The 22,524-nt window shown below is 42.1% G+C and overlaps 2 protein-coding genes across 7 annotated transcripts; one reads left to right on the top strand and one right to left on the bottom strand.

Annotated features, from left to right (window-relative positions):
* Positions 1 to 318: 318 nt before the first annotated feature.
* Positions 319 to 7,186, bottom strand: slc35e3 (solute carrier family 35 member E3). 4 transcript variants are annotated; one of them, XM_054800627.1, is made up of 7 exons: positions 6,917 to 7,186; positions 3,185 to 3,593; positions 2,987 to 3,097; positions 2,758 to 2,916; positions 1,000 to 1,082; positions 841 to 925; positions 319 to 769 (listed from the first exon to the last, which is right to left on the bottom strand). In XM_054800627.1, the coding sequence occupies exons 1-7, from the start codon at positions 7,057 to 7,059 to the stop codon at positions 671 to 673; spliced, it is 1,089 nt and encodes a 362-aa protein (XP_054656602.1). In that variant the 5' UTR covers positions 7,060 to 7,186; the 3' UTR covers positions 319 to 670. The 4 variants fall into 4 exon arrangements, with proteins under 4 accessions (XP_054656602.1, XP_054656601.1, XP_054656603.1 ...); XM_054800626.1 differs by having other exon boundaries at positions 3,185 to 3,635; positions 6,917 to 7,184; XM_054800628.1 differs by having other exon boundaries at positions 3,185 to 5,984; positions 6,917 to 7,058.
* Positions 7,187 to 15,135: 7,949 nt separating this feature from the next.
* nup107 (nucleoporin 107) lies at positions 15,136 to 21,786 on the top strand. 3 transcript variants are annotated; one of them, XM_054752431.1, is made up of 27 exons: positions 15,136 to 15,269; positions 15,765 to 15,847; positions 15,964 to 16,059; positions 16,141 to 16,235; positions 16,333 to 16,468; positions 16,542 to 16,645; positions 16,723 to 16,838; positions 16,911 to 16,959; positions 17,047 to 17,118; positions 17,191 to 17,279; positions 17,394 to 17,469; positions 17,546 to 17,659; positions 17,733 to 17,823; positions 17,935 to 18,014; positions 18,097 to 18,156; positions 18,238 to 18,383; positions 19,406 to 19,454; positions 19,537 to 19,606; positions 19,678 to 19,793; positions 19,861 to 20,050; positions 20,122 to 20,225; positions 20,311 to 20,413; positions 20,542 to 20,702; positions 20,830 to 20,901; positions 20,982 to 21,095; positions 21,377 to 21,544; positions 21,628 to 21,786. In XM_054752431.1, the coding sequence occupies exons 1-27, from the start codon at positions 15,262 to 15,264 to the stop codon at positions 21,733 to 21,735; spliced, it is 2,670 nt and encodes an 889-aa protein (XP_054608406.1). In that variant the 5' UTR covers positions 15,136 to 15,261; the 3' UTR covers positions 21,736 to 21,786. The 3 variants fall into 3 exon arrangements, with proteins under 3 accessions (XP_054608406.1, XP_054608405.1, XP_054608407.1); XM_054752430.1 differs by having other exon boundaries at positions 15,139 to 15,269; positions 20,776 to 20,901; XM_054752432.1 differs by having other exon boundaries at positions 15,219 to 15,269; positions 15,765 to 15,860; positions 20,776 to 20,901.
* The last annotated feature ends 738 nt before the right edge of the window (positions 21,787 to 22,524 follow it).

Consider the following 22,524-nt stretch of genomic DNA (forward strand, 5'->3'; position numbering starts at 1 on the left):
TTGATTATCCATCCAGGTCTAGATTTGGCATTAGGTGAAATGTACTAACTGCTTATCTCCTAAATATTAAAATTTTCTAAAATTTTAAATGTTTTACAATTTTGACAGGCAACGACCGACCTCAGTCTGGGACAGTACGTGCATCATTTAGCCATAACGTCATATTATAAGAAGCAAATCCATACAATCCTAATTTTGGAGAAAAAAATATTACCACACTTCAGTGTTCATTTTGAACAAAAGTTCGTGCACTGTGTAATTTGTTTATGGTAATTAATCAAATTAGGACTGACAAGACTTTGAACTGACAGGTGGTCATAACATTTAAGAGTGCATTTATTATGTGAAAACAGGAACGACAAACGTGATAATGTTTTCTACCCAAGTCAATTGTGAAACAGCAAAAGAACAAACTTTACAGCTTGATGCCTTCATAACTGCTTCCATTTGAAGACTTCTGCCCTGGGTTACAGCTGCTATTTTGTGTCTTTGGAACATGGCGGCCTTCTGAGGCAGTCCTAATTTCAGTCTTCTGGAGCAAAGCACCATGGGAGGAGATTTAAAATGGTCAGCATCCTTGTCCTTGTATAAAAAAAAATCTCATAAAATAAAGATTCATATAAAAAGTCCCTCATTGAGAGTCATGCAGATGATTGACAGCTCAGTCAGCCTATGGTCTCTGAGCCAAGCAACTCTTTCCCTGCTGCTCCACCAGCTTGATGTGAGTGTAAGACAGGATTCCCACCACAGTACAGAGGATCCCCATAGCCTGATAGTGGCATAGAATGACAGTAATGACCAAATATTACACAACTTAGAGAGTAGTGCCGGGGCTCTCACCTGGTTGAGCGACAGCGGCTCCTGGAAAAGCACGTATCCTCCAATGAGAGTGATGCAGAATTTGAAGTGACCGAATATGTTGTAGCTGGAAAGATTTAAGTCAAGACAAACAGGATTGAAAATGACACCACCTATTCTGCCTCATGTATTTCAGGATACGTAACAGCCGACGTGTTTCCAATTATCCAGTAGATGGACAGGTTGACCAGGAATGCCACCAATCCAGAGAAAAACACCGTCAACTGGAAAACCACAATGTGACCTTGAGGTGACCACCCTTAAACATGAAGTCGCCATATTAGGCATGAATAGGCCTGTCACGATAATCAACACATCAATTAGCCGATACAGCACGCTAAATAAATCGGGGACTGGATCATTTTGCCAGCCTGGATATATTGACATGTGCATGCGTGTTTGTTTTCCTCCTCTCTCTCTACCAACCTGACAAGAGGTTTCACTCTGTGCACCTGTCTCAACACCTGGGCGTGTTGGTTCTGTAGCGGAATGAACGGAGTGAGTGAACCCTCCTGTCAGTCATTCACTCTCTTCATCCCAGTGAGGAAAGGCGCGCTACGCACCAGCAAGTGCACTACTTTCTAGCTATGTGTGTGGTGTGCCACACCATGGAATACTTTCTTGGTGCCTGTTGTGAATAAAACACCATCTGATGGCAATTTTAGCCCGTTTGCGCACCGCCATTTTGGGACATGAAAAAGTTTGCGACAAAGACAATGAAAGAAATACTACAAAACAGTGCAATTTAGGTGTCAGTGATTCCCAAAGTATAACACCTCATTTTGTTCTATCCAAAACATGTATTTTAACCAAAACCTTACACACGATTAAGGGGCAGTATGTTGTGTGTATGCAAATGAACTGATGTCTGCATTGACACTCAGGGCCTATTCACATGGGAACGCTCTTGGAATTTTTTTTGGCAGGTTTGAAAGAAAGTCACGTCCACACTATGCCAGATTAGTAAATAGTTACATCCAGATGGGAATGGATAACTGAGTGAAAAGGATGTAATACACAAGACAAACCTAGGTGTGGCGCTGTGAACTGATACGAGGACGGGCCCACATGACACTCCAAACCATAGAGGAAGAAAGAATTGATGCACACAAGTCCGTCATCTTTCACTTTTCAAGGGTCATGGAATTACATGTGCATCATTACGAGAGTGCAATACAAGAAAGAAAATACCGGGAGGGAGAATGTCCACTGCGGTGAGTCATGACACTCAAATATTCAGACATGTTGGCTTGTTGTCAGCGCTCACTTCTGGTCACATGACGGCAACGTCATCGTTTTTAAATTGTAGATTGATTTGCTAGTCCATACGGAAACGGCAAGCTGATTTTCCCACTCTGGAAGTCGTTTGAAAAAATACAGCTTCGGGTCACCCAGAACGCCGCTTCTGTGTGGATGAGAGGCTGAAAACATTTCCCTGTGAATAGCCCCCGAGGTCAACTTCACATTTCTGGCTTATTTCCTTTTTTTGGGTCAATATTTAGGCAATAACTAAAGTGACACTGATTTGAAATCATAAATATTGTGATTGATTGTGATTTTTATTTTGCTAATAGAAACATAGAGTCAATTTTATTTTCATTGGGTTTTTTGTCTTTTAGTTGAATTTATTATGTTGTTTGTTGAATTTATTTTATTTAAAAGCTCTCAACAATTCCAATTACAATGTTAAATACGTGTGAGGAATTTGAGTTTAACGCTTTTGATACGGTGTACTGGCATTATTATGACATACAGTATATTATCATTACATTCATGACAAAAAGGTCTAGAAATAATGTTGGCAATAATATCCATAATCGGCAATAATTTGTAGGACAAGTATCATCCAGCAAAATGTGTTATGGTGACAGGCCTAGGCATGAAGTTTTATCCTCTGACCAGAGCAGGAAGCGACCAGGGTCCAAATATTCCCCCATCTCCAGTCAGGGGCTCAAAAAACGGAACAACACAAAGCAGGAAGCCTGATGAGAGAGGAGCCTGGTAGTAAAGAAGCTGCATGGAGTTGACCTGGAGCTCATGTTGCTTTGCTCCCACCCACTAGAAGACAGAGTGAATTCCAGATTCCAGTACTTGACATCATTCTGTATGGACTTTTCTGTAAGCTCACCACTTGGTAGAGGGACGTCACTAGGACACCAAGCGTGGCAAAAACGGTGCCCAGCGCATTGAAGCGCACGTCATAATACAGGTTCAAAATCACACCTAATGTTATTGGCACCTGCACAGGTGAAGAGAAGAAGAAGAGGTGATGCAGCTCTAAATACATACTGTACTGTGAGCTCAGTGAAAGACAACAAAAGCTCACCAGGGTGAGTTTAATCTTAGTGGAGAAGGTCTTCCTGTAGTAGGTGGTCTGGATGAGGATAATGACGGGCGTGGTCATGGCTTTGGCCAGCTGGTATGTACCAATGGAGTTGTTCTGCAGAGACAGATTGGTGAAGGCCACAAAGCCGCAGAAGCTCAGTGCTAGCCACACAATCTGGCTCAGCGGGAGGCTTTTGGGGGAGAAAATGTCCATCTTTTGGCAAATGTAAAGTCCCAGACAGGTGACCACAAAGTGGATGAGGGTCAGGGACATGCTGGGGAAGCCGTAGTGCACGTAGATCCACTTGTTGATGAAGACAATGCAGATGGAGGACAGCAGGTTGACAAGCAGGCCGCCAATGATGCGCTGGTTGGCGGATAGCTGGAGCAGCTCCCTGGCATCCATCATGCTGGACATTTTCAACAGCGTCACTCCAATGGCAACTTTGCAGCTATTCAAAGTCAGACATTTGGTGAAAGTGGAAACATTCAACAGTTTGTACAGTAGTTTTAGTACCAACATAACTCAAATTTCAACCACGCTTTGTTAGACTGATGTTAACAGGGTCTGCCTATTATCTTATGACATTAATGTGGAACATTTGCCACTGAGTACCCCCTACTGCTCTAATTCATGCGACACTTCCCTCTTTAGAAGTTTGGGCCACACCTTTCCACTTCCCTTTTGTGGGACCTCGTAATGCTCAAATCTACATATAAAAACTATTGAATTTTTAAAATAAGCACATTGACAAAAGCTATACAATCTAGTAAATAATATTAAGGCTAAACATGCTGTACACTACAAGGTTTCACTCTAAGCTGGAGATAAATCTTCTTTTGCCAGCAACACAAAAACCCAAAAGAAATATAAAACAACAACTTTGGCTCTTTATTTCATATTTTGTTCGGTCTTTGCATCTTTTTTTTCTTCTTTACTTTGCGAGACGCGAGATGTGAGACAACCAGGATGTGTTCCGAAGGTTAGACTTGGGCTAGACTGTCCCATTTCACATGGGACTCTCATGAAGGACCCAGCCTTCATCGACCGCATAGGCTGGGTCCAGGGATGGACTGGACTGGATAAAAATTTGGCCCTGGACTTTTTGGTCCAGACCAGCCCACACAATCCGCGCACATATACTGTGCCAACTCACCCCATTGATGTACATACAAACACATAAGTCCTTAATAACGCCAGTATACTAAACAGCATCCCTCTACTGTATATTGTGGAGCCGTGAATACATACTGTAAATGAAAGTGAAATCATTTATGGGTGGGCTCATTGAGCTGCTAGGGTCTCTGGTGAGATCATGTCCACACAAGATCACAAATACGGGCATGAAAAGCAGACGAATAATGTGAAATAGTTCTGAACAAGATTACAAGCAAAAAAATAAGTCTGCATGCAATCAGAACTTTGACTAGTTGACTATGGAAAACAGTAACATAACCATCTGATTTTATGTTATTGTTGTAACAGTAGTGTTTTAGTCATTGTAACTATCAAGGACCATAAACACTGACTGAAAAAATATGTAAAGCATAGATATTGTTGAAATTGTTACGTCAATGTCTTTCATAATGCAAATTTGACTGTGGCCACTGAAATAGGAGCATGTCGACACTGGAAACACTTGAACTCTGCAGGTGACATGATCGGGGGGGATGTCATTATAGGTAGAAATGATTACACAGTGTCTCAAAACACATCGTATTGTGCAATATGTGACTTGTAAGCTTGGAGATGTCATCACTGAAGTGCTTCATATCGATAACATACACACCACGTTTGCTTTGTATTATGTCACTACCAAACACACGGATGCACACAGATTAAAATAGTAAATAAAACGTCTGATATTCAAATGAGTTTAGTTCACATGACCCAGGCAGAACAAACGGCAAGATCTTATTAACTTACAGCAGGGGTCACCAACATGGTGCCCACGAGCACCAGGTAGCCCCCACGACCACGAGGTGCGCAAGCCTGCTTTTCATTCAGCATATTCGCTTTGTTTGGGTTTAAAATAAACTCTGAAAATAAATGTTACAAAAATGAGTAGCTCTTGGCCATTTTCATTTTGTAAAAGTAGCTCTCACAAGGAAAAACGTTGGTGACCCCTGACTTACAAAGAGTGAGGTGAACGCGAACTCCTGGCCAACTAGCAAAACACCCTGGAGGACGTCGAGCAGTCGCGGAGCGACAGCTGGGATGGGCAAGATACGAAAAGAACCAATCAACAAGCTTGTCGGCGGCACTGAACTCTATATACTACTGGAAGGGGCGTCCCTGCTGACCGCATGAAGCCATTGTCGGCCATCTTGCTGCACCCAAAAAAAGCACACACGCATACACATACATGTATCTTCATTCACTACATTTATTATGTTTCGATATAAAAATTAACACGAATTAACAAAAAATCCATTAAAACAGAGTAAATGTACTAGACTCAAATCTTAAAATTTCCCTCGAGTTTAAGTTTTTTTCCTACCTCTATAGTGTGAAATTACAATGCATAACAAGCCAATTTCAGTGTTCACAAGGTATTTGTTATGATAAGGATCTACGTAGTATCAAAGTTAAATGCTAGCATACCTTTAGAAGATGATCAGGAAAGTCAAATGTTGTTGGAACTGCATTTTGTCATAATCTAACAGTCTGACCGGTCCTGTCCAAGTTCTCCTCGGTGAAATGACTTGAACAGAGTTGCGATCTGGCCGCAGGAATCCACCTGTCTCTCCGCATATTTACTACCCATTGCTTTAGAAGTTGAACAATGCAGTGTGGAAATCTAAAGGAGAATAAGGGCTCATTTACAACTACTTAGATGAAAAGATGCTTGCAGATTTAAAGTATCTCTTTTTTTAAACTATCTTTTATTATTTATAAGCATTTACCTACCTGTGAAATGTAAGTCCCTTCTCGCAATTTTCACGAGTATCACGATTTGTGCAATTAAGAGCAGCACAAGACGGTATCTAACTCATTTTAGTTGTTAGGCTTATTTGTTTTGGGTGAAACAACATGGCGACTTCTATACTTACGGTGGCTTCAAGCCTCCAATGCGCAGCAAGCGATCGGGGCCATTCCAGTTAGAGAGTTCATGGTCGGCGGTCTTCGACTTGGGCGACCGTTTTCCGCTTGGTCTTAGTGCTTGGTACGTATCAATTCCAATTTAATGTGGCGTAACAGTAAAGCGGAGCAATAAATAAGTTTAAAAAAAAAAAACGGTGGTTCCTTGGCCCATTTTTGATCGGCCCACCGGGAAGCCTCCCGGTACTTCCAATGGCCAATCCACCCCTGACTGGGTCCTTGAAGGGTGCACATCCTGAAATGGGGAACAGCTTTTGATTCGGATGAGCTCCGTGTGGGTTACAACAGCAACAGCAGTCGTGTTAGGAATAATTGTGCCTGTTGTGAGAATTTCAATACTGCAATATAACCCTGTCAGAGTGTTACAATATCATTGTATGTATTAATATGAAATTGAATCAAATTATACAAATCAAAATGTTGTGCAAATAAGTACACATTTAAATGAATAATTCTGCTAATTATGAAGCTATATAAAGCAGCTGTAAGTAATAACGTGACTGTTGGTGATTCCACGAACACAATACTGGTTAGTTAAGATAACAGAGTTCGTTAACAACTAACACAGACGAATGTCTTTTGGTCGGTCTCATTCTGCCACGCAGCCAGAAAAGTTTTCCTTTTTTTTACCTGGAGTCTTGATCATCTTTGCTTTCTGCTCCTCCTCTCCTTGTCTTCCCTAGGTTTACTTGGTGCTCAGGCCAAACGTGACCGAAGTCACTGGTAGTTCCGGGAGGCCTTTCTGGACGATCAACCCTCCAGTCTTGATCCATCCAGTTCCCCGCTTGACAGCTGTACGCCTACGAGGTCCACCACGTAGCCCGCTCAGGCCAGTTGAAGGGAGCACTGCTATATGAAAGCTGCACTGTCCTGCTTATTCTTCTTTTAGTTTAATGGCGGGTTGCAACCATGACTTTAAAAGGTGCATACCGCCACCTACTGTACCGGAGTATGTAACATGGGCCATATACAGTATCTTACTTTACTTATACTACTACTACTAATAATGTTAATAATAATACTATAATAAAATATTCTAATACTTATCTATATTCTATTATATAATCCTGTGTCCTTCAAATATTCTATCACTGCCCTCTGTATATCTCTTACCCCCTCCCCACCTGTTCCTAAGATACCCTCAATGCTCCATTCCCTTCCTATCTTCTGAATTCTTTTCCTTAACGTTACACGTTCTTCCCTATATCTCTTGCAGTGTAGTAATATGTGTTCTACGTTCTCTATACTTTTACACTCCATACATACTTTTGATTTACATTTCCCTATCAAAAACATCTTGTCATTTAACCCGGTGTGATTGAACCTCATCCTAGTTAACACTATTTCCTCTTTTCTGTTTTTTCTCTTCACCCCTTGTGCACTGATAGATCTTTGTACTTTATAATACTTTCTCCCGCTACTACCCTCGTCCCACCTATTTTGCCATTTCCCAATCATTTGTTTTTTGATTATTGCCTTCACCAAGATTCAAGATTCAAGAAATTATAAATGTACCAGCAGGAACATTTATAATTTCATTCCTTCTAATTCCCATTTTAGCCATTTTATCTGCCACATCATTCCCTTCCACCCCTACATGTGCAGGTACCCCGCAGGATCTTATTTCTATTTTTAACATGTATAGTTGGAATAGGTTTTGATGTATTTCTAATAATAAATCCTCTCCACTTGATTCCATATTTTTAATACTATATAATGCTGCCAGAGAGTCCACACAACGTACCACTCTATCTGCTTTTATTTCCTCTATCCATTGCAAGCCTATAATAATTGCCATCATGTCTGCTGTATAAAGCGAGAGCTGGTCAGGTAATCTTTTAATGATGCTATAGTTCATTGGTGGTCCATAGATTCCAATCCCCACCTTCCCTTCTTCGCTTTTTCATCCATCTGAGAAATATCTAAGTAACCATAATATTTGTTTTGTCCTTTGTCCTTTTTCACTATCTTTCCATCTATTTTTTAACTCTGTTATATATATATCTACTTCAGGTTTAGGAAATAGCCAGATAGGAATATTGCTTATGGGTGTAGAATTATTAATATGTATATTTGTTATGTTCTATTTATCTATTTTATCTTTAATTACCCACCCAAAGCTATTACTTTTAGTTGTATTATACTCCCAACAGTCCTCCATCACATCCTTGGCCAGATGTCCATGCCTACATCCTTTAAGTCTACTCCAGTATGTCAACATAAGTTGATCTCTTCTCAGGTCATACGCTACTTCTCCTAACTCAACCTGCATTGCTTTCATTGGTGTTGATGTGATTGCACCTGTACTTATCCTAAATGCTTTGGGAATATTTCTTTCTATTTTCCTTAAATGTGTTTTAGCTGCAGCTCCATTTACAAAACTTCCATAATCTATATTTGCTCTCATCAAAGCTCTATATATATATATATTAGTGACTGTTTATCTGCTCCCCACTCCTTACCTGTAACAGCTCTCATTAAGTTTATTATCCTCTTACATTTCTCTTCTACCTTTTCCACATGGGTCTTCCATGTGCCTTTCTGATCTAGCCACATACCAAGGTATTTCAAATGATCTACTTTTATCATGTTTTGTCCATACAGCATCAGGTTCTGATTTTTTATGCCTTTTTTCCTGGTAATCGTCATGTAACATGTTTTATTGGGTGATAGCTTAAATCCCCAGTCATACCACCATTGTTCTATCTTCTTTATTGCTTCCTTCATTTTACTTGTCACATTTATAGAATCTCGTCCCCTTGCCCAAACCACTCCATCATCTGTGTGTAGGGCCGACCCAATCCTTCTATCCAGATTCATGAATATATCATTTATCATTACATTAAACAAAACTGGGCTAATTACACTCCCCTGTGGTATACCATTTACTATACTGTATTCTTCTGACATCTCTGATCCTATTTTTACTTTGAATTTTCTGTCCGATATGAAATCAAGGACCCAGTTATAGAACCTACCTCTAATTCCCATCCTATTCATCTTAATCAATAAACCCTCCCGCCACATGGAATCATAAGCCTTTTCAATATCAAAGAACACAACATTCATCAACTCTTTCATTTTAAAGCTTTTCTCTATTTCCTGACTTACTCTAACTCCAGCATCCATTGTTGATCATCCTTTTCTAAACCCACACTGATAAGTTGCAAGTAACTCTCGACTTTCAAGGAAATAGTTAAGTCTTCTGACTAGAACTTCCTCCATCCATTTGCATAGATGTGATGTTAGAGCAATAGGTCGATAGTTCACAGGGTGTTTTGGATCCTTACCGGGTTTATTAAATGGTAAAATCAATGCACTTTTCCATTGCTTTGGTGTTTTCCCTTCTTCCCATATTTTGTCAAATAAATATAATATTTTTCCCAACATATTTTCTGGTAAGTTCTGGAACATAATATAACTCAACTGGTCTTCTCCTGTTGCAGTATCTTTACTTTTATTTAATACTATCAGCAGTCTCCTCCATCACACTCTCCTCACCATCCTGTTTTAGTAACACATCCCTATTCTCTTTTATCATCCTCTCCTTCCCTCGTCTATGATTTTCATCCAGATGGTTTCCACTGTGCACCCCCGCAAGCTTTTTCCCCAGCACATTTGCTTTTTCTTTATCAGTCCCAGCCATTGTTCCATTATCTTCTAATGCAGGTATTTGAACAAACACGTTTTTCCCACTCATCTTCTTCAACATTGACCATACATCTCCTATCTTGATTTGCCTTCCTATGGCAGAGCAATAATCCCTCCATGCCTTTTGTTTACTGTTTTTAATTACTCTTTGGACTATAGCTTTTTTCCTCTGATAATTTATTACATTTTCTTGGCTGAGGTTCTTCCTTAACCTTCTTAATGTGCTATTTCTTTCTTTTCCAGCTGCTGTGCACTTTTCATTCCACCATGGAACCATTTTCCTTTCCCTCCAATTGACTTCCACGGTATACTTTTCATTGCTGCCTCTATGATCTTATTTGTCATCTTAACTGTGCATTCCTCTATGCCACCTTCCATTCATATTGAATTTGCTGCTTTGCTACTTTCCTCCCTGAATTTTCCCCAATCCGCTTTTGAAAAGAACCACTTTTTATGTCTGGGTCTTTCTTTGAAATCTACTTCTGCGTTTATTGTACAACTTCTGGGGAAATGATCACTTCCTATACTTGTGGTTTCATGTACTTTCCATTCACAGGAACTTGCCAAGCTATGTGAGACCAGAGTTAAACCAATGCATGACATTCTATTTGAGCGTATATCTATTCTTGTTCCATTTCCCTTGTTTAAGCAGACTAACTGTCTGATATCCATGAGTTCTTCTACTACTATTCCATTGTGATCTGTTTGCTTACTTCCCCATCAACTATTATGTGCATTAAAGTCCCCACACCAGATCTCTCTACCACCATGCCTCCTTATTATCTTCTCCATTGTTTCAACATCTAGTAGTTTACAGGGGTTATATATATTAATAATGATTATATTTGTATTTGCTTGATGTATTCTATTTCATTTAATGTTGTTATTCTATTATATATTATTCCATCCCTCACAAATGTTGCACACCCTCCCCCTTGGTTTTCTTTTCTATGGAATGGCACTGATTCATAGCCATGCAACACATCATCCACATGTGGTCTAAGCCACGTTTCTTGCACACGTATCATATCAGGTCTTTTCCCACTTTCTGTTATATATTTCTGAGATCCTGCATCATTGTGTAGAGCCAACATAGCATGTATTTCTTCTGCTTTCACGTCTTTGATGTTTAAATATTGTTCTGCCGCTTCCACAACCGTTTTGATCCTGTCACTTTTCCTTTCTTGCCGAGTGGCCACATTAATTACTTTACTTATCAAAGCTACAAAGTTCTTTTTCTTTACAACTAATGTGTCCTCTTCTATTGCACACTTATGATTACATTTCTGTTGGGGAGCAGTCCATTCTAATTGACATCTTCTATGGTCTGTTCTGAGGAAGTCCTCCTGCATGTCCTGTATGTTCTATATGAGTTTCCTGATTCTCTACTGGTTTATTTTGCTTAATTACACACTTACCTAGATTCTTTACTGCTTCAGCATGTGATACCTTGTTTTATCTTTTGTATTTTTGCACTTCTTTGGCATGTCTTTGCACTTCACAGCCACCATATGCGGCACTATGTTCTCCTCCACAATTGCAACATCTTAGTTTAGCATGGCTAGCACACTTCCCATAGTCATGTTCTCCACCACACTTTGCACACAGTTGCATATAGATCCTCCTTCACAAACACACCGGGAGGAGGAAGAGCAACTTTGGACTTCATCATTATGAGGTGGTTTGGTGTTGTGGGTTCTAGTGCCTGAGGGTCATTGATTCCGTACACTGTTAATGGGCAGCTATTAACAATAGCCATGGCCTCATACAGCATTGTTCGAAGAGAGGCGTCATCCAGCCGACCTGGGCATTGAGCAAAGGTTGCGTTCAACACCTTTCTGACTGTTCTTATTTGTCTTTCCCAGACACCACCTGCGTGACTGGCGGAGGGGGCATTGAAGACAAATTCACATTGCTTTTCAGTGAGGAATATTTCAAGTAACTTGCTGTCACATTGAGTGCTTTCTTAAACTCGTTTTTGGCACCCACAAAATTAGAGCCTTGGTCACAGTGCAGTTGTCGAACAGCACCTCTAATGCTAATAAAGCATCTCAATGCGTTGATGAATGAGTCCGTCGACAAATCATCGAGCATTTCAATGTGCACAGCTCTAGAGTACAAACATGTGAAAATCAAGCCATATTTTTTGTTCTCTTTGCGGGCTTTCTTCACAATGAACGGACCGAAACAGTCCATACCACTGTAGGTGAAGGGTGCTGAAGCTTCAACACGCTCTTTAGGAAGTTCGGCCATTTTCTGGTTCTCTGTCGGCCTACGAAGTTTGCAACAAAGCACACAGGTATGTATGCACTTCGCAACCAGCTTACTCCCACCAATAACCCAGAATCCATTACTCCTAAGTTCCATTTGAGTTTGGCCTCGACCTTGATGCATTGTCTTGGCATGATAGTGAGACACTATCATGGGTAGGATGATGGGGTGTTTGACTTTGTGACCAAGAGAAGAGTTTTTTAGTCTCCCGCCAACACATATAAGTCCTTCAGACAAGATAGGGTCAAGATTGAAAAGCGCGCTTGAACTTGGAAGGACATTTTTGCTTTGTAGCACCTTAAAAACATGGGGGAAGGCCTGCTGCTGAACAATTTTTATCACTGCCTCCGCAGCCTTCTCATGCTCCTCAACAGTCACATGGTGACTGTGTTTGTGACTAGACTTCAGCCTCTTCATTCTTGCGACCACCTTGAGAAGCCTTATCCAAGAGGAAAAGCGACTCAGACGACTGAGGATGTCATTACTGTGGTTGACTTTGGTTGCAAGCACCTGAATTGCCTTGACTTCAGGGTCACCGACGAGTAATTCTGTTGAAGTGGTTGGTGTCAAATGTAACTCACTCTCCCAGAGGAATTTTGGTCCTTTCAGCCAACTGGTTGTGTGAAGGTCTGAAGCTCGGAGACCTCGGGACGCGTGATCAGCTGGATTTTCTGAGGTGTCCACATAATGCCACTGACTGGGAATGCTGTTATCTCTAATAAGCTGAACACGGTTTGCTACAAATATGTGGAACCTACGGGCATCGTTGTTTATGTACCCTAGCACAACTCGAGAGTCTGTCCAGAAGACTTCTTGATCAACCTTCATGTCAAGTTCACTTTTTAGCATGATGCTAACCTTTGTAGACACCACTGTTGCCATGAGTTCAAGTCTTGGGATACTCATGACCTTCGAGGGTGCGACCCGAGCTTTCGCCAAGACGAGATTGCAATGGACCTCATTTGTGTCATTTTGGTATCTGAGGTAAGAACATACACCATACCCTACACAGCTGGCATCCGAAAAATGCTGTAATTCTACTCTGACAATATTGTGGAAGTCATGGGGATGGTAACATCTTGGGATTGAGACCTCTTTGAGCTTATGAAGACCCTTCATCCACTCCTCCCACCGTGGCTTCATATCAAAGCCAAATGTGTCATCTTTCACCGACCACTGGATTCCGAGTGCCCGCTCTGATGGAACAGAGTCAAAGCTTAGATGCTCGATGTTTGCTGCCTTTTCTGAGGGGTTCAAGTGGGTGAGGGCTGCTTCCTTGTTCGAGTTGAATTTATGAAGGTGAAGGCCTCCTCTTTTACACAACTCTTGGGCCTCAGTGATTAGCTTCTTGGCATCGGCTACTGATTGGACACTGACGAGCCCGTCGTCCACATAAAAATGTTTCTCCACAAATGTTGATGCTATTGGATAATCGGCCTTGTATTGATGTGCCAAATGTTTTAAGCCAAAATTGGCGCATCCCGGAGACGAAGAAGCTCCGTAAAGATGAACGGTCATTCTGTGCTCCTGTACTTCCTTATCCACATCACCATCTTGCCACCATAGGAATTTGAGATAATTCCGAAATTCAGGAGTGACGGAAAACTGATAAAACATTCTTTCGACGTCACAGATAATGGCGACGGCCTCTTTCCTAAAACGGCAAAGTAGTCCCACCAGAGAATTGATCAGATCGGGTCCAGTTAGCAGAGTGTCATTCAGCGAAAGACCATGGAATTTGGCTGCACAGTCAAAGACAACTCTGAGCTTCTCTGGTTTTCTTGGGTGATAAACGCCATGATGTGGAAGGTACCACACTGTCTCTCCCTCGGATGTTGTAGGGGCAGGCTCTGCGTCACCCTTTTTTATTGTTTCTTCCATGAATGTTTTGTATTGCTCATAGTATTGTTTGTTAGCCTGAAATTATTTTCAAAATAACTCTTAGTTTATTATTCATATTATTTTTTTGCAGGTAAAATGTCGCATTTGTGCGACAGAATTGTCTTACACTATTGATGGGTCCAGCGACACAGATGCGAACTCAGAAGTGGAACGTTACTTAACATCTGGTAACATTCAACGTACCGAGGACCTACTTCATTATTGGAAGAGTATGCAGTCCACTTTCCCTCATTTGTTTTTATTAGCGAACCAGTTTCTATGCAACCAGCATCTTCTGTACCTTGCCAACGCATCTTCTCCAAAGCAGGAGAAATTGTATCAAAGAAACGAAATAAACTGAATTACAAAACACTGGAGAAACTCTTTTTTTTTTTTTTATAAAAATCTTTAAACAATGAGTCCATTGTCATCGTCATTCACATCACTTTCACTGAGGTTTTGACATTATGACAGATGTTCACTTAATTTATCCACTGTGTCTCAAATATCAAAGAGGATTTTTAATTAAATTACATATATGGAACAAGAAAATGGAATGCAAATACGTAAATGACGGTATTGGATACAATAGGTCATCAAATCAGTGTCAGTTGAGTCTGTCAACTATGTTTCCTGCAGGGATTTTTTAAGTCCACCAGGTGTCAGTATTCAGCAACACAGTGTCAATACAGTGTGTCACTGCGTCGAAACGATACGTGATGCCTCATCTACCCAATAAATGTTGACTCAACATTTATTGTATTCCTTATCTCGCACTTTTCACGCTTCAATTTTGGCGCCTCGAGCGTTGCCTTTCGTCTCGCCCACAACCGGAAGTCAAAACCCTCGGTCCTGCTTCTTTTCGCCATCGTCGCTTAAAAAAAAAATGTTTTTCAACCACAGCGACACCTGGTGGCACACGTCTGTCCAATTAATCCAAATATAAAAGTAAAAAAGAAAAAGTAAACAGAGAATATTTTAGCTATGTTATATAATTATACTGAATATGCAGAACATACATTGTCTTTATTTGTGCTGAAGTTACGCAGCTTATACTTGTATGCCTTGTGTTGGCGGCGTTGCTGTCAAAGCTTTTGATGAGGTACCTTTTATTTTGCCACGAAGAAGAAATGTGTTGAACCTCGTGAAGCGGCAAGTCACTTCTCGCTACAATGGACTGGTACTAACATGCTAACTACTTAACCTTTTAAATCGCAAACAGCTGTCACAGCTAGGATTCAGTTAGGTGTGTCGACACTGCTCTGCCTGTGTCGGGTTAATTGCCTGCGTTAGCAGGGGCTAACTGTGCTAAACGAGTTAACGTCTCCCGCGGTTCACAATGACCACAGATGCTAACCAGTGCTAGTTTACGTTGTGATGTGACAGCGGCAGTTAACTGCACGTTAACTCAGCATGACGAGCAGTCTTGTGTTTCTGCTGCTGATCTGCTTTATTGTTGATTACAGCTACAATACATGAAAGTTTAGGATTAGTAAATTCTTTACGATTGTTGCAACGCTAGTTAGCTGCACCTAAGACATTCGCACTTATGCGTTATCCATATATAGATATTTTTGTCCCTTAACATTATTTCAGTATGTTTCTAAATCAAGTTACCTTTATATAAGATTGCAGTTGATGAAGTGACAAGAATGACTTTGCATTCTTCCTTCAGGGATCAAAGTGAGCTGCTGTCACCGGTGGTTCGGGATGACGAGGTGACTGTGGCTGCTCGTAGAAGGAGGAAAAAAGTGGCGTGTATCCTGGAAAAGTGTGTGTGTTACCAATGCTACCAGTGTTGACTTATGACCATCAACACAGTGAACACATCCTTCATGGCAAAACTGTGTTGTTTTCCTGACCTTTTTTGTCAGTTCCCTCACCAGGCACAGGTAGTCCTGTTGTTTCCACGGTAACACCGGCCCGCTCCCTGCTGAAGAACACGCCTGCGTCCCTCTTCAGACAAGCTGGTAGTAAAAACGCATGCTCAGATAGATAGGCATCATGCCACATTTCCTATTATATTCACTTCCTGCATCACTGTTCTTCAGTAACTCCCAGGATTCCAGAAGTGTCTGCTATTCTGGCTCCAGCAGGTCGAACACCTCGCTACACGCACACACCTAGAAACACTCTGAGCAGTGTGGTAAGCATATATTTACGCCTCATCAACACTAACATCTTACATTGAGGCTCACATATATCAACAAATAGTCTATGTCATGACCTATTTGTGTGTATAGAATTTGGATGACAGTGACTGGACAAACAGCATGTACATATCCCCCATTTCGGGTTTGGAAAACACCAGCTTCTTCACAGAGGACATTACCGACCTCAGCTCGGCCCTGTTGAAGGAAGATGACCCAGGAGAGGCAGGTGAGTAAAAGAAATGCACTTCACCTCATCTCGTTGCTGTGCCATTTGACACCGGAGGGCTTGGTCTCTGCAGCCGCCACCAGTCTTTTCCCAGAGTTCCTTGCGTCCTTTTTAAAACACTCCTCCACTGCTGTGTTTGAGCTGTTGGAGGATTACCAGATGCTATGTCAGGACAAGGTAGGCTCTTCCCCATCTTTTGTTCAGAAAACAGCATGTGATGACTAACAGCTCACCTCTCCCACACCGTGTTCAAGGTGGAAATGCTGCAGTCAGTGGTGCTGCGGGCGGGTCAGAACAGTAAGACTGCGGGAGTCCGCTGGCTGCTGCAGCAGGAGAGCTGCTCCTGGAGGCTCATCACCTCCCTTTACAGGTTGGTGTCCACTTCCTGCTGATGGCACCCTGACCTCTGTCTGACTTGCTCATCAACTTTCTCCTTCTGCAGGGACCGAGTCCAGTTGGCGCTGGAGGATGACATCATGAGAGACATGGCTGTGAGTAACATACTTTCTCCTTACTCTCAGAAAAACAACACACCCATATATGCTTCTTTTTATCCCTGTGTGTGTGTGTGTGTGTAGATTCCCAGTGAAAGTGAGAAGGTGGTGGTGGAGCAGCTTTTCCAGCACGATGCTCTCATACGCCAGAGTCAGGTAACAAACACAAGGATGTTCTCAGTCATCGTTGGTACTTCACTCGCTCCTGCATAACTCCTACTCCTCTAGTTGGTCGTTGATTGGCTGGAGAGAATCGCCAAGGATCAGATTGGAGACTTTTCAGACAATATTGAATATTACGCCAAAAATGTCTGCTGGTGAGTTACGGTTGGTCTGCTTGATTTTTTTTTTTTTTTTTTTTTTTTTTTTTTTTTTTTACCATTGCTGGGTATTCTTGGACTGAAGTGTGTGTGTGTGTGTGTGTGTGTTAGGGAGAATACCCAGCATGCACTAAAGCTGAGGAGGGAGAGGGGCACTGCCTTCACCGTCCCTCTGGTCACTGAGCTGGTGAGGCCTGTTACCATGACAACATAAGCATCCTCTGTAATTCTTGGTACAGTATTTAATTTTTGTATGTTTTCAGGATCCAGACGCTCCCCTCCGCCAGCAGCGACCCCTCGCTGACCTGGACCGAGAAGACGATGCCCGTCTGCTGAAGAACCTGTTCACTCTGATTCGAGCTGGGATGACTGAGGAGGTATTTAAAAGGCCAGTGTACTGATATTATTTTACTATTGAGCCAGAGTGGTCTTAAAGTTGTTGTTGTGTAGGCCCAGAGGCTGTGCACACGCTGTGGCCAGGCCTGGAGAGCATCCACTTTGGAAGGCTGGAAGCTCTACCACGATCCTAACATCACCTCAGGTCATCTTTCACCTCCTCATACATGTCATGCTGCCTCAAGTGTTTTGTTTTTTCAACAGACAATGATTTAGATCAACTTCTAAACACCAAAAGTGTGTCCTCTATGTGCAGGCAGCCTTGAGTTACAGCCTGTTGAGGGTAATCCTCAAAGAGGAATCTGGAAGGTCTGCTGCTGGAGGATGGCTGAGGAGGTACATGCACACACCCGTATGGCATTAAATGTCTTCATTTAGTGAACATTTTGCAGTGTGTAAGCTAGTGTGTGTGTTTCAGGAGCAGTTTAACAGATACGAGAGAGCCATCTATGCCAGCTTGAGTGGAAACATTAAACCAGTAAGATGCAATGATCACTGGTTTAAGTTAAGATGTTGAAAATGATTTAATACACCTGCCAACCTGCATGTGTGTGTTAAGCTGCTGGCTGTGTGTGAGTCGTGGGAGGACTGTGTGTGGGCGTACTTCAGGGTAATGGTGGACTCGCTGGTTGAAAAGCATCTGATGTCATCGGGTATGGTCCACCAGGAAGTGGAGACAATGCCACGAGAATACCTGGAAGCCAAGTATGACACACACACACACACACACACACACACACACACACATACAGGGTGTACCAAAAAAAGTATACACACTATAAATAATTGTAAACTGTGTTTATTCTAATTGGTTAAATTTTTAAAATTTAATAGAATTTACATTAATTTTATCGTTTTGTCACCACCTGACATGGCCAAGCAATGGAATGGCATACATCACCAAACAATTCCCTTGGTGTTTGCTTTTTTTTCATGCTTTTTTTGGAATAAATTTGTTTTCTTGAATGTATAGTCTGGCAGCCATCATTCATTCAGTGGCTTCCATCTGCAAAGAAAAAACAAACGGTTGACTTATCAGCTGCTAAAGAGGCTGTGAAACTTTTGCTCTTTTAATTTGTTTTTTTTCATGAATGGGAATTAAAAAGCCAAAACTGGTTTATTTGAATTTCATTTTTAATATACAAAAAATTAAATTTAAATACAAATGATCTTTTTCAGCGTCAACAAGTAATAACTATATCTAAATAAATGCTTAGATTATTATTGTATATTTAATGTAAGAAAAAATCAAATCAGTCAACAGAAAGGAAAAATCAGACCCAAAGCAGGCGTCAGGCCTGTAGGTGGTGCTGTACCTTGCGTGGGAAAAAGCAATGTAGTCATCATGGCTCAGCAACAGAAGAGTGACTTTGGGGGAGATTTCTGGATACGTCAGGCCTGGTTTTGCCGTCTGAGTTGGGCTCCAAAGACATCCTCCAAATGTGTACTTTCCTCGTGTGCTTTTATTTTGAAGACTGGACTTTAACAGATATTGAGATGTAGTTATTGCTTTCTGACACCAAAGACAAAGAAAGCTTTGAATTTCAGTATTCTTTTCTGTATTTCCTAATGAAATTCAAATGAACCAATTGTTTGTTTTTTAATTCCCTTTCAAGAACAGAAAATTCAATGACCCAAAGTTACACAGACCCTAAAGGGTCACCCAAATGTATGTATACACATACAGTACACTCCCATTCCATGTTTTTCACTGTCTGATTCCTCAGTTGGACTATGGAAAAGGTGTTTGAGGAGCTTCAAGCTTCAGAGTCAAAGGTGAATCATAAGCTGAATGTGATTGGTCCTCATTGAAGTCACATGACTAAGCCCTACATGACCCACCTGTGTGTGTGTGCAGAGGGTGCTGGAGGAGACACGAGAGCACTACCATGTCATCCAGAAGTTTGTCATCTTGGGGGACCTGGACGGTAAGACCTCTCACACCGTGACCTCTGACCCCTCAGAGGACTGTCTGTAACTGTAAAGGTGTTGGTCTCAGGTCTTCTGGAGGAGTTTTCTTATTGGCTGACGGCCTCTAAGGTCCTCCCCTCTCACCTGCTGCGCTTCATGGCTCACCTGCTCATGTTTTTCCGCTCTCTGGGTTTAGCCCTGAAGGTAAGCAGTTGAAATGTGGAAGAGGATTGATTGGTGTCAGATGAAGTGTTCTTTTCCGCTCTTTAAGGAGGACGTGTGTGTGGACGTGCTGAAGGCGTACGTTGCCCTCCTGATTCGAGATCAGCAAACGGAACTTGTGGCGAGCTACGTCAGCCAGCTCCCGGCCGAACTCGCCACAGCTCAATACGCCGCCTTCTTGGAGACCGTCAGCCAGCCAGAGCTCCGCCCACGCTGCCTTCAGCTCGCCACCGAGGCTGGTGAGAGACCATAAACGTTGAGTTTTGCCAGCATGGTGACAAACTGCTGGAGCAATTGTTTGGTCTTGTAGGTCTGGATGTGTCTGCTGTCACTAAATTGGTGGTGCAGACCGTGAGAGAGAACGACACCGAGTTCATGCACCACAGTGACACTCTCAAGACAGGAACCACAAAGGTTCTCTTTCAGCATAATAACCAGTATTAGTGTCCTCTGTATGAATAGTTGCTTGAGCTCATGTGCTGTTGTTATGCTCTGATAGGAGGACCAAAAGAAGATTGATGTCATCGATTGGCTTTTGTTTGACCCCACCCATCGAGCTGAAGCCCTCAAGCAGTCCAATGCCATCATGAGGAGGTTTCTGGGTAATTGTTAGTTTTTTGTTTTTTTTTGTCCTACCACTGTTCCAGCCATCATTGATGCACCTTTTGTAGCCAGAAAGCTAGGAATCATTTGACTGATCATTCATTGCCTCTGTTGCTGTCTCGCTCAGCTTTGGAGAAACACGATGCAGCCAAGGCAGTGTTCTCCAAAGTTCCGGAGGATTCGATGAGAGAAATCTACTGCCAGTGGTCTAGGCTCAGTCAGACCACACCCTTACCCGCTGAAGATGAGAACGCCATCAGAGAACACCTGTGTATCAGAGCCTACCTGGTCTGTGTCCTGCTCACCTTGATAAAATCATAATTATATAGCATGTATAAGAGTGACTCAAGTGCTCTTCCAGGAAGCCCATGAAGCCTTCACTGACTGGTTCAGTAACAGTAGCTCCGCCCCCCAGAAGCCAACACCTGCTCCTGAGGTCAAATTCACAGAGAGAGTAGCCAATGAGATGCGAGAGAAAGAGTACAAGGTATGCTCACCTGAAGATGTCATGGATGGAGATCTTACCGATGTTTTTATGGAGAATAAATGAAGCTGCTTTCTCATCAGGCCTCTTTGTCCGCCTGGTCCAGCCGTCTGGATGTTCTGACTGAAGACGTAAAAGAGAGCATCTACAATGTGTTGCTGTTTGTAGACGGAGGCTGGATGGTGGACAACACACAGGTAAACATCAACAGTGTATTTTTTTAAGATGCATGCAAGCAAACAGGAAATTTGATGCTTTATAACACGTGTCAAACTCGTGCCCTGGAGGGCCGAGACGCTATAGGTTTTCTCTCCAACCAGTTTCTTCAGCAGGTGATTTAATTGATGAGCTCCTTTCCTCAAACTTAAGGTGTTGATCATTAAAATCACCTGCTTTAGTGACTGGCTGGAAAGAAAACCTGCAGTGTCTCGGCCCTCCATGGCACCAGTTTGACACCCCTGCTTTATAAACTTTTCAGGATTCAGAGCAGGATGCAGAGCGCAGCCACCAGATGGCGGCGTTGCGCTCACTTTGTCTGCCTCGACTCAGCTTCCTGCTGCTCAGCGTGCTGCAGAGCTCCTCCAGACACCAGGAGGCGCTACGACTTGCTGACATAATCTCTTCTGACCAGCATCGCCTCTACCAGGTAACCTTTTAACCTCATCGGCGAGCTCCACCATCATCAAGTCTCATTTGAGCTTTGCAATATGTTTATGTTGCTTCTCTCAGGTGTTTACTAAAGAGGAGCTGAGGAGGTTTCTCCTGAAGTTGAGGGAGTCATCACTCTCTCTGTTGGACCAGGGACTTGACCCGCTCGGCTACGAATTACAGCCATGAGGGCGCGTGCATTGTGTTTATATTTGCAAAATAAAAGCTTGTTTTTCTGTACTGGTGGGTTTATTTGTAAGCACACCAGAGGCCAGTATTACAGTATGTAGTAGGATTTCCTCTCATTGAGGATAAGTTGAGGATTAACATGGTATATGCAGTTCAACAAAGCAGGTTAACTTCTTACCAGGATATGTCACCATGGAAACTTGTCATTTCTTGTATTTCAACTTTTAATCCAAAAAATCCTGTGTTCCTGCAAGTGACAATGGTAATGCTTGAGCCACAGCAATCTGCGAGGACAATGGTGCAGGGGGCAGTCGCATCTTTAATGGAAATTTTCTGCTAAATAAGGGAAAGCTCACGACAAGACGAAGCTTCATAGTCATGCTTATCTCACATCTTCGGTGTTTGGCTTGATGAAGCTGGATAGTGCAGGCCTTAGCCGGCACTGCCACTAAATACACTATCAACTGGTAATGTACATGTTAGGTTAATGTACATTTATGTTATTTTGTTTGAATTGGCTTTAGGATTAATAAAGTATCTGCGTTGATGACAGTACAACTGATCACACAGTAACATAAACATGAAAATAAACTATAACTAGAAGTGAGACAATTTTCTTAGCAGAGACATTTCATTTTAGTAGTCATTTAGTAGTCAGTAAATGCAATTGGCTGGCGACCAGTCCAGGGTGTACCCCGCATGTCGCCCGAAATCAGCTGGGATAGGCTCCAGCATACCCCTGCGACCCTAATGAGGATAAGCGGCATAGAAAATAGATGGATAGTCAGT

The sequence above is a fragment of the Dunckerocampus dactyliophorus genome, chromosome 15, assembly GCF_027744805.1.
Source record: "Dunckerocampus dactyliophorus isolate RoL2022-P2 chromosome 15, RoL_Ddac_1.1, whole genome shotgun sequence".
In the NCBI taxonomy this organism is placed as follows: Eukaryota; Metazoa; Chordata; class Actinopteri; order Syngnathiformes; family Syngnathidae; genus Dunckerocampus; species Dunckerocampus dactyliophorus.